Source organism: Miscanthus floridulus, chromosome 15 (assembly GCF_019320115.1).
Source record: "Miscanthus floridulus cultivar M001 chromosome 15, ASM1932011v1, whole genome shotgun sequence".
Taxonomy (NCBI): Eukaryota; Viridiplantae; Streptophyta; class Magnoliopsida; order Poales; family Poaceae; genus Miscanthus; species Miscanthus floridulus.
This window is the reverse complement of record NC_089594.1, coordinates 43,468,374-43,480,581: the sequence shown is the minus strand read 5'-3', so window position 1 is coordinate 43,480,581 and position 12,208 is coordinate 43,468,374. Positions and strand designations below refer to the sequence as shown.

Sequence of the window (12,208 nt, the reverse complement as noted above, 5' to 3'; positions counted from 1 at the left end):
AAGACGTATTTTAGACTTAACCGAAATAAAATGGGCTTTCAAATGAAGAAAACAAAATCTGTAAACATGTTTTGGACTGCGGGTTTATTTTCCGAAAATACAGGGTCTCTTTAGCAAAAAGAACAGCGAAGGGGTATGATTTAATCTGGGCCATCGATCTAAAAACGGATGGCTCAGGATGATGCGTATTTCTATTGTATTTCTAGATTTGTTTTTGTAAATGAAAACGGCCACAATAAAGCATGACGTGGGAGATGATGTCATCAAGCTAACAACCAAATTTAATCACGATGACGCATCACATGCATGGCTCTCGGCCAATGGCGCCATGGCCGGTGACCAGAGCACGTCGGAGCTCGGTAAAAACATACGATGAATGGATAAAGAAGATAGCTCGCATTGATCTAGAAGAGAGGGAGTAGAATTTTGAATAAAGAAATAGCTGACGCATGACCAAGTATATGTAGACAAGGCATGTAGACGTATATCATACATGCAAAAGCCGCATGCAGCAGAGTAGTCAACGTAGAGAGGAAGGCATGGAGATGCTCACCATGGAACATAGGCAGCATCGTTGATGGCCCTGTGAAGATCATGCAGGACGAGAAGAAGGCAGCAGCTGGAATTTCATGCACGCGGTCGTGTGCCTCCATTAGTGGTTCTGCAGCTGCCGGCGGCCAAGGCGACCGACTTAGCACTTGCAGATGGCAGCAGCTGAGTCTCTCCCATCAGAACAATGCTGGCTTCAAAAGATGACTTATTTTGCAAGGATAACGTGGACATGATAACAGCATAAACGCTTTGATCAATAAAGTAGTGGACAAGGAGGTGGCGCTAACCTTTTATTAATCGGACAGGAGTCTGCTACTGATATCTCAGTGTAGTCGCTGATGGACAGGTTCTGGGCAACAAAAGATTTGCAGGATTAAAACAGCAGAGAGATGACTTTGTGCTTGCTTGTGAGTGCACCATACATGAACATGGACACTACGGCTTGCAAGCTTGATAGCTGTGTTAAAACACCAGCATGCATCAAGCGACAGCGAGACGGCGATGTACAATTGCTGGTTTGCTCGGCTGCTATCCAAGCTTGTGGACAGAGCCCTGTAACAGATAGACGAGGTACGTCTGCCATGTAATAAAAAGCAGGTGTAAACTGAAGATTGGATTTATGTATGAATAGAACATGACTGAGATGGTTCGTGGGCCTGTGCTTACCATGTCTTGGTACGAATGGCGGCGGCGTGCGGCAGCGACGGCGAGGGAAAGAGGAGAAAAATATAATTTACTACACGGGAGATTTCCCAAACTAGAGGCTCCCCATACGATAGTTTTGGTGTGCTTTACTTAAGGGTTTGGTTGATATATATAGGGAGAAAAACTCCCCACATCCACGTCAACTAGCGATATGGTACTAATTGATGTTACACCCTCCACATTTACTAATGGGCCTAAATAATCATTAAAGCCCATTAGTAAATAAATGCATAGGCTTTGAGCGTTGAGAAAAATGAGAAATTTATTATTTTCGGAATTAATTAATTTCATGGATAAAACAATTCTAGAAAAATTCAGAATTAATATTTAAGCCACGAAAAACACTCCGAGACCTCCAAAAATTTAGGGAAAATTCTCAGAGACAATTTGGAACATGATGAACCCAAATAAAATATTTGGAGCTCATAAAAATATTGTTGGGAACTTGGAACATAAAGATTAAGGTGAAGGGGGTAGGAATTAAATTCCAGAAGCTGGAAAATTCCTAGAGATAGATATTCGTCTCATAAACGTATAAAAAACACACATTTTGCACATAGAAATACGAGGTGCGACCGGCATGAATGCAACAAACATGTTTTTACCTTATGATAAATTTTGAATTAATGATTTTTTTTTATTTTCCTATGTTTTCATGTGCACAAAAAATTCAAAAATAAATCATTTTAACTCTATTTTCAAAAGTGGCAAATTTTGGGGTATTACAATTCTACCCCCTTAAGATGAATCTCGTCTCCGAGATTCGGAAGATGTCGACTAGGAGATAGGGATACTTCGTTCTTGGTTTCTTCTTTACTTCCTCGTGTAGTTCGATCATCCTGATAAGAATTCTGTCTTACTTTGCATACCTATGAATCTTACTCCAAGTCACTTATCAAACTGATTCCAAGATTCTGGTAGATACTCCTAACAACGCTCAGGTAATTCCAATCACTAGGCCACCTTTCCTTTAATACTAATTCTCTTTTCTTAAAATATCCACCTTTCGAGGAAGCCTAACGAACCTCTTGCCAGAAGGAGATTCTACCACCAATCTTCAAAACATTAACGTTTTCGGCTAAGTTGCTCGATATGGGAATACAACTCTTAGTCCTTGGTGTCACCCAAACCTTCTTAGCATGATTCTCCATTGCTAAGGGCATCGGCTGCGACTTCTACTTCTCCAAGGTATAGCACTTTTCCAAGTCATAATCAATCTCATTCCAACGAGGATATCACAAGCTCAAGACCAACTTAGTAAAGATGTCCTGTAGATTCTTGTGACCCTCCTAAATGTCACTTTTACTTCCAAGAAGATATTACTTCCATGCTCCATAATGGATAACACCAGATGCATGTTAGGTAGTTTAACTCACGCTTCCTTAGTTGACTTAATGAACAAGCCACTACTTTTCTTTCCATATAAGGACACATTCCACACCTTTACAAGATGCATTCAAGTGGATATGAAGCTCTTATCCTAATTTGACGAAGCTAATACTTAGGTTTTACTTCAACCTCTTCGTGGACTCCATTAGACACTTAGCTGAGGTCTCTTGATCCAAACTAATTGAGGCGGACAGGGAAATAGATAGGAGTTGATTTCCTTTTCTGTATTTATTAGAATATGATTCATGTAAGAGTCACGTATTTCCTTAGGTATGGATTTGGTGTCCTAGTTATGTTTGGTTATGTCTCTTTAGATTAGGGTATAAATATAGATTGAAGGGCAATGTAAAAGATATATCAATCAATATCAAAACCAATTTTTACTCCCATTTGCATCTACTTACTTTTCGGCGACTTCGTCAATTTGCACATTTTTCTTTTTACGAGTTCTCATTGATTCGGCGAGTTGCATCGCAGTGCAACCCTCGGCAATTCTCGAGTTCCGCGTGAGTACCTCTTGGCCGTGACTTCTAGGCGTATCGCTATTGTCAGGACCAAAGTGCTCGTATCTTCATCCTTGTCGATTAACAGGTCAAATCAACTGGCACGCTTTGGATATCGATTCGGGTATTAGCCCTTTGTATTTGTAGATCCACTTTTGCATCAACACATCTTTTGGCACGCTCGGTGGGACCAATCAATCCGATCAATATGTTCAATTCCGAGATCAATTCAGAGAACATTATCACGGTATCAGAAGAAGATCTTCAGGAAGAGCAGAGGCAGGCTATGGAAAAAGCTATAGAAGAATACAGGCAGCTTTGTCTGAAATCGTTTAGCCTGAACAAGAGTGGACAAGTCATCCAGAAGCAAGATTTGTCGTTGCCTCGGCAGGTTACCTTTGACTGCAATCCTGGTAAACTTCAAGAGATGGTTAATTCTGTAGTAAATCATGCTTTAATTAATCATTCCAATGTGTTGTCCAATACTGTTCATAATGCTGTGGTTCAAACTCTCAAAGAAGGACAAACGGCACCGCATTATGTTGGGCCTGCCAATCATCAACCAGAGCCGGTATCTGTTAATACTCCATCGGCTCCCTCGGCCGTTGTGGGTACAGAAGTTACTTCTCCTCCAGTATCGGCAGGCTTACCTAATATTCAATCTACACCAATACGATCAGATCCAGTACTACCAGGAGGACGAGTTCAGCTTAATACAGATCTATCGACATCAGCTATGTCAGGCCCTGTGTCTTAGAATAGCCAGATTCCTGCTAATTGGTGGGGATATGGTATGCCTCCGGAGTCCTCTGCTTTCAATCCTGGGTTACCTCAAGTATTTGACGCAGTAGGAAAAGCTCCTATACCATCGGCTGTTTCGCCGATGGCTCAAGTGCCTCAATATGCCACAGCAACTACTGTGCAACCAACTCTAGGAGGTTTCCAGATGCCTTTGGTTCAAACACCCAATTCAAGTCCATCGGTAAGCTTACTGCCGATGCAGCAGAAAGCTCCGGCTATGAGTCAAACTGGGGTTCAGTTCATGCCTCAAGCTGGTTATAATTATCCAACAATGTCAGCAAATTACCAGCCATCGGTAAGTTTTGTACCGATGAGTTCTAATAATAGTTGGCCAGGACAGTTACCTGTTCAACATACAGTTCGGCAAAATCAACAAGTTGCAGGGGTTCAACAAAGTCATATGCAAGCCAGTTTCCAGAATCAAGCATCGGCAGCTCAGCCGATGAATCTTTTCCAGCAGGTTAATGGACCACAAGTAACGGCAGATATGCCGATTGCTGGAGATCGTGGGCCACAAAGATATGTGGAGGGATATCAGCAGGCACCTCTTGTAGAAATTCAGCCAGTTCGTCATCAGGAGGCTGATGCTTTTTGGGCCGATAGGATAGTAGAAATTATGAAGGATCAGTTTGGGATAAAGCCCAAGGTCAATACTTATTCTTATCAGACTCCATACCCTCCTGCATATGATTTAATTCCTCTCACAAATCGGTACAAGGTACCAGATTTCACTAAATTCTCTGGGCAAGATGATACATCAACAATGGAACACGTCAATCGCTTCATTATTCAATGTGGAGAGGCTGGTAGCAGAGATGAATTAAGAGTTCGGTTATTTTCATCATCTTTGTCTGGATCAGCATTTATATGGTTCATTTCGTTACCACCAAATTCTATTATTACCTGGGCTGATCTAGAAAAACAATTTCATAAGTATTTCTTTGCTGGAATTCATGAAAAGAAGCTTACCGATTTAGTAAAATTGAGACAACGTAATGATGAATCGGTAGAAAGCTTTGTGCAAAGGCTACGAGATGTAAAAAATAAGTGCTACAGCCTGGTGCTGGATGATCGGCAGCTTGCCGATTTGGCTTTCCAAGGGTTATTACCACATCTCAAAGACAGGTATGCTTCTCAGGAATTTGAAAGCCTCAGTCATCTCGTGCAAAGGATCTCTTATCAAGATACTAGGGTTTTTGAACCTAAAAAGAATTGGAGTAAAAAGGTATCATTTGTTGAAGAAGTAGGAGATTCTGATTCTGATGAAGAACCAGTTATCGGCCTAGCTGAGTGGGTTAAGAATAAAAAGCCGATATCTTGTCCCTTTGGTCAAAAAGAGCCAGAAAAGTTTACCTTTGATATCACCAAGGCCGACAAAATATTTGATCTTCTGCTTCAAGAGGGCCAAATTAAGCTGTCACCTAATCATGTGATCCCATCGGCAGAAGAGTTGAAGAAGATCTTGTACTGCAAATGGCACAATGCAACTTCACACAGTACAAATGAGTGCAAGGTGTTCAGGCAACAGTTACAATCGGCTATTGAATCTGGGAGAATTAAGTTTGGTACTTCCAAGGCCCAGAAGCCGATGAAAATTGATCAACACCCTTTTTCAGCAAATATGTTGGAGGCCAAAGGGAAGACTAAGGTATTGACGTCAGAGGCTGCTGAGAAAAACGCGTCAGTGGATCCCCAACATCGGATAACTACCGATGATGCAAAAAGTAAGGGCTTGCTGGGGGAAAGCAGTAGTTCCAAAAATCCTCCTCGACCTGGCATTGTGATTACTCATCGAAGGCAGCAGGAGAGTTGGCATCAGCGAAATGACCGATATCGACAACAGCAAGAAAAGAGACGTCGGGAAGAATGGCATCGGCATAAAGATCATTGGAGGTGCCCATTTTTCATCCATTGCTGGGAAGAAGGTATTAAATTGCCAACTATTGAAAATTGCCCTGAGTGCAATGGTTATTATGGGGTCAATCAGTCAGAAAGGAGGTTTCAACCTAATAATCAGGGTTTATCTATCAATGAGCCGATCAGAGGCAGAGCATCAGTGCATGATCGGCTGGGGGGCAGACTAAGTGTACATGAGAGGCTTGGTAAACGCGCTGGATATTTTCCAAGGAATCAAGAGGAGCTTGAGGAGATGGCAAACGCAAGAGTTCCCGATGAGGAAATATTCTACAGGGACCCTAATATACGCCATGTAGAATCAACTAGGACCTGTTATCAACCGATTTGGAAAACCAAGTTTCCTCGATGGTGCCCGGAGGGTCTGACAAAGACACAGAGAAGGAGGATGCAACGTGAGCATCAGGAGGATTTATACCAAGAGGAAAATTCCTCCAATGAGAGGTCTAGTCATCAGCAGTGGCAGGTAAAACACAAAAATAAGGATCCATCGGCAGATGTTAATATGGTATTCATGTTGCCGATGGAGTTTTTGGCACTATCTGATAATGAGGAAGAAGTTGTTCTCTCTGATCAAATAGCTCAGTTGACACTAGATCCAATGATGGCTGTTTTTGAGAAACCTACCAATGATGAGAGACAACATCTTAAATCTTTGTTTGTGAAAGGCAGAGTTGATGGGCAGCCTGTATCTAAGATACTCATTGACGAAGGGGCTGCGATTAATATTATGCCTTATGTGATGTATCGGAAACTTAGCAAGGGAGATCAAGACTTGACCAAAACCGATATGATGCTGAAGGATTTTGAAGGCAATGTGTCACCGGCTAAAGGGGCAGTATGCGTTGAATTGACCATTGGCAGCAAAACCTTACCGATGACGTTCTTTGTTATTAATGGCAAGGGTGCATATAATTTGCTTCTTGGGAGGGATTGGATTCATGCTAATTGTTGTGTTCCTTCTATAATGCATCAATGCCTCGTACAGTGGATTGGGGATAAGATTGAGGTTGTTCCTGGTGATTCTTCTTATATCATCGCATCAGCAGAATCAGATACTTATGAGCGAACCAGATGCATATCAGGAGAAGTTTGGGAAAGAGAGTTCCTTAGAGTTACTGACTATGAAATTCCACCGATCCAAGCAGTCGGTTCTGAAGAAGAATTTTAATGAATAGGTTTGCCGATGATGGAAAATTAGGTCAAGGGTTCACATCGGCAGATGATTTAGTAGAAGTAGATATTGGTGATGGCGATAGGCCAAGACCTACTTTTATTAGTGCTAAGTTAGATTCCAAGTGTAAGCAGCAAATGACTGATTTGTTAAAATAGTATAAAGATTGTTTTGCTTGGGATTATACTGAGATGCCTGGATTAGACCGATCGATAGTTGAACATCGGTTACCTACCAAATCTGGATTTCGGCCACATCAGCAGCCAGCGCGCCGATGCAATCCTAATATACTTCCTGACATTAAGGCCGAAATAACTAAATTAATTGAGGCAAAGTTTATTCGACAGTGTCGATATGCGAAGTGGATCTCTAATGTGGTTCCTGTTTATAAGAAAAATGGAAAACTTTGTGTTTGTATTGATTTCAGGAATCTCAACAAAGCCACACCGATGGATGGCTATCCAATGCCGATTGCTGATTTGTTGATTGATGTTGCAGCCGAACATCAAATTATCAGCTTCATGGATGGTAATGCAGGCTACAATCAAATATTCATGGCTGAAGAAGATATTTCCAAGACTGCTTTTAGATGTCCAGGTCATGTAGGGCTGTTTGAGTGGATAGTCATGACGTTTGGTTTGAAAAATGCCGGTGCTACTTATCAAAGAGCTATGAACTTTATTTTTCATGAATACATTGGCACATTAGTGGAGATCTACATTGATGACGTAGTGATTAAGTCTGGAGATATCACAAAACATCTAGTTGATCTACGAAAGATATTGGAGTGCACAAGGAAGCATGGATTGAAGATGAATCCTAATAAATGTGCATTTGGTGTATCGACAGGACAATTCTTGGGTTTTATGGTGTATCAGCGGGGCATCAAAATCAGTAGGAGGTCTATTGATGCAATTAACAAGGTGGTTGCTCCTGCCAATAAAACTGAATTGCAATCTTTGATTGGTAAGATTAATTTCATCAGAAGATTCATATCTAATCTGTCGGGTAAGATCAAGGCTTTCAGTCCATTACTTAAATTGAAAGCCGATCAGGAATTTGTATGGGGAGCTGAGCAGCAGTTAGCCCTGGATGAAATTAAGAAATATTTAACAAATCCTCCGGTGCTAGTTCCACTTCAACACGGGAAACCTTTCAGGTTGTATTTATTAACTGATGATACCGTTATCGGTTCAGCTCTTATTCAAGAATTTGAAGGGAAAGAACGTGTTATTTATTATTTGAGCAGAAGATTAGTGGATGCTGAAACAAGGTATTCGGCCATCGAAAAATTATGTCTGTGCTTATACTTTTCTTGTGTCAAATTAAGACATTATTTGTTATCTGCCGAATGTACGGTCATATGCAAAGACGACGTAGTCAAGTATATGCTATCGATGCCGATATTAAGTGGTAGAATCGGTAAGTGGATTTTAGCATTATCAGAATTTGAACTACGTTACGAATCGACTAAGGCAGTTAAAGGGCAGGTTATGGCTGATTTTGTCACTCAGCATTGTAATGCAGTGGACTCTCTGGAGGTTGCTCCTTGGACACTTTTCTTCGATGGGTCCACATGTGGTGAAGGAGCAGGTATCGGCATTGTGTTGATTTCACCTTAAGGAAGGAAGTATGAGTTGTCATCGCCGATTGTTGCTACATCGATAAACAATCAGGCTGAATACCAAGCCTTGATAAAAGGGTTAGAATTGCTGAAGGAAATACGTGCCGATGCTGTTGAAATCTTTGGTGATTCTATGCTAGTTATAAATCAATTGGCTGGGATTTATGAATGCCGAAGTGAAGTTTTAATTTCGTATTATGAAAGATGTTTGCAATTGTTGAAAGGGTTTAGAGATTTTCGTCTTGAACACATTCCTCGACTGCATAATGAGGAGGCTAATCGACTAGCTCAGCATGCTTCAGGGTATCAGCCTATTCAGGAAGTGCTAATATCGGTAGTTGATACCGATGACTAGAGGAAGGAGATTGTTGATTATTTAAAGGGTCCATATAAAAAGGTTAAAAGACATATAAGGTTCCAAGCTACCAAGTATGTGCTCCTCGATGATGAATTATATTATCGAACTATAGATGGAGTTTTACTCAGATGTGTTAGCAGTGATGAATCGAAAAGTTTGATGGGTGAAATTCATGAAGGAGTGTGGAGCGCATCAATCGGCTTTCAAGATGAAGTGGATGATCAGAAGGAATGGATACTATTGGCCGACTATTCTTGAAGATTGTTTTAAATATTTCAAAGGATGTCAGGGGTGTCAAAAGTTTGGTAATATTCAAAGAGCGCCTGCATCGGCTATGAACCCTATAATTAAACCTTGGTCGTTCCGGGGGTGGGCTATTGATCTCATCGGTCAGATTTATCCGCCATCAAGCAAAGGACATAAATTTATTCTAGTTGCTACCGATTATTTCACAAAATGGGTTGAGGCAATTCCTTTAAAAAAGGTGACATCGGCTAACATGATCGATTTTGTGAAAGAGCATATTGTTTACCGATTTGGTATTCCTCAAACTATCACTACCGATCAGGGTACTATGTTTACATCGGGAGAATTTGATGAGTTTGCTGTGGGTATGGGAATTAAAGTTTTAAATTCTTCTCCATATTATGCTCAAGCTAATGGTCAGGCTGAGGCTTCTAACAAAGGGATCATCAAACTCATTAAGCGTAAAATTGAAGAAAATCCTAGGAGGTGGCATACAGTATTAAATGAAGCTTTGTGGTCATATCGGATGTCATGTCATGGTGCAACCAAAGTAACGCCTTATCAGTTAGTATATGGATATGACGCAGTATTGCCTTGGGAAATTAAAATTGGCTCTAGACGAATACGTTCTCAAAATCAGCTGACAACCGATGATTATGATACTCTTATGAAGGATGAGTTGGAAGATGTGGCGGGTCATCGGTTAAGGGCTTTAGTTAGCATTGAAGAAAATAAGAAAAGAGTAGCTAGATGGTATGACAAGAAGGTAAAGGTAAAAGAGTTTGCCGATGGAGATCTGGTCTGGAAATTAATTTTACCGATTAGGACTAAAAGTTCAAAGTTTGGAAAGTGGTCTCCTAATTGGGAAGGTCCATATCGGATAAATCGGTCTGTTCCTGGTAACGCATATATTCTAGAAACCCTCGAAGGGGTCGTGTTTCCCAGAGCGTTAAATGGAAAATATTTAAAGAAATATTACCCTAGTATCTGGATGGATGCATAAAAGTATAAGTGCCGATAACAGTCCTATCGGCTAGAATTATACAAGGATGTCAATGTCTCGTAAAGTGCCGATGCAATAGACAAGATTTACAAATTTAACAAGGATTGGATAGCTAATATCGCACGCAGGCGAATTTGGTCGGCTTCCTTCATTTCTTTGATGTCTTCATCGGCAGCATCTTCCACAGGCTTGAGTTTTTTCTTCATGGCCAAGGCTTTGCGAGCCTGGGTGTCTCTTTCTTGCTAAAGGGCCTTGATGGCATTGGGTAGCTGGCTTTCTTCTTGTTGAGCATGAGTTAAGGCTGCCTCGACTTCTTTCAATTCAGCCAATAGAGCCATCTTCTTTGCCGATAAATCTAAGATTTTCTGCTTAAGTTCAGCGCCCGAAGTCTGCAAGTTGCCGATGCCCTTGTGCTTCTCATCGGCAATTTGTTTCAGTTGTAGCATCTCCTCTTTGAGTTGAGCCTGAGCTGCTCTATCGGCAATACATTGAGCAGCCCGTTGATATTGCAGTTGGCGGCTTTCTAAATGGGCTGCTGGGAAGAGTACTTCTTCAACGTCGGCAGGGACCTGGCCACGGATTGTTTTGAAAATTGCCTTTGCAGGGTCCGAGTCATCTACTAGTTGGGCGGTATCCTGCTGTAACAAGCTCAGGAGAGCTTCCAACTTGGACTTAGTTTCTGCCGATATTGTTCCTAGTGCAAGGGAAGAACTTGTTTCCTCTCCATCATCGTCAGAGACGTCAATGGCAAAGGAGAATAGGCTGTTTGGGGAGTCTTGTTCTTGAGGAAAAGAAAAGGGGGTCAGTTAAGGATAAGTATGAGTATTGTAAATCAACTAGGTTAATCGGTTTACCTGTTTCAAGGCAATTTCCTGTGCTTGACTGGAGGAAGCAACCTAGAGTATGCCGTGTGGGGGATCGGCTGAGCTTGCCGATGGGATATCCTCTGCAACCTCATCGGTGGTTGGCTCTTGGGGTATGATGACCGATGACATTGGGGCAGATGTGGGGGTCGGCGTGGACTTCTGTCGTTTTGGCTGTGCCTCGACATCTGTCAAGGCTTTGCGCTTTGCTTGGGCATCGGCAATGGTTGGCTGGGGGGCATCGGCACTTGTTGGTTGTGAAGCTTGGACCTCTGGTACGTTTGCCGATGTACCCATTTGTTGCTGCAAAACAAGTGTAAGGTATGATATTTAACAGATAAAATGTGAAATCAAAGGGATACCTCTGAAGGTTTGTCAGAAGAAGTGGTGCTTGATATCGGAGGAATTGCCGATGACGATCCAGCAGCGGCTCTTACCCCCTGATGATTAATGTTAATACAGTTTGTGATCGGCATAAGTAGAAATAGACAGGGTTGTTACTTTGAATGCCTTGACCAAGGTTGTAGCAGCAGCCGATGGAGTGGCCCTAGCTGTAGCCAATTTGGACTTGGAGGTGATGGTCTTGGCACGGATCTTCTGGTGAGTCAAAGTAGCCAAGGTAGGGGCGTTGTAGCCGATCGGTGATATCGGGGAAACAGGCTGAAGATCGAAGGGTTTCCCACTTTTGCTCACAGATGGTGCTGGGTTGTTAACCTGTCATAAGAGAGTCAGTTACCAATATATGAAGAGAAAAAGCAGAAGGGAGTTAAAAGAAACTTACTGCATCATCGGGGATGGCGTATTCAGAGTCGATCATGTGCCGATATGTGTGAGCAGATGTTGCAAACAGTTGTTCCTTCCACTCTTGCCACCATTGCTTATATGATTCGGTGATGAAAGATACTGGTGTCCAGATGGATATATTGACATCTGTAGTATCAGCATCGGGGGAGAGTCGCACTATCTTGTTCCAATCTGTTCCGCAGGTGATTGTTTCTCTGGGTTTGATCACATCGGCAAAGCAAAGTTTGATTGGCAGTTGCCCAAAAGCCAATTGACGGGATACTGCCGATGGG

At 41.9% G+C, this 12,208-nt stretch overlaps 1 protein-coding gene across 1 annotated transcript; it reads right to left on the bottom strand.

Moving 5' to 3' along the window:
• Positions 1-11,128: 11,128 nt before the first annotated feature.
• Positions 11,129-12,208, bottom strand: LOC136506722 (uncharacterized). The gene is made up of 4 exons (XM_066501615.1): positions 11,914-12,208; positions 11,634-11,846; positions 11,495-11,572; positions 11,129-11,435 (listed from the first exon to the last, which is right to left on the bottom strand). The coding sequence occupies exons 1-4, from the start codon at positions 11,947-11,949 to the stop codon at positions 11,166-11,168; spliced, it is 597 nt and encodes a 198-aa protein (XP_066357712.1). The 5' UTR covers positions 11,950-12,208; the 3' UTR covers positions 11,129-11,165.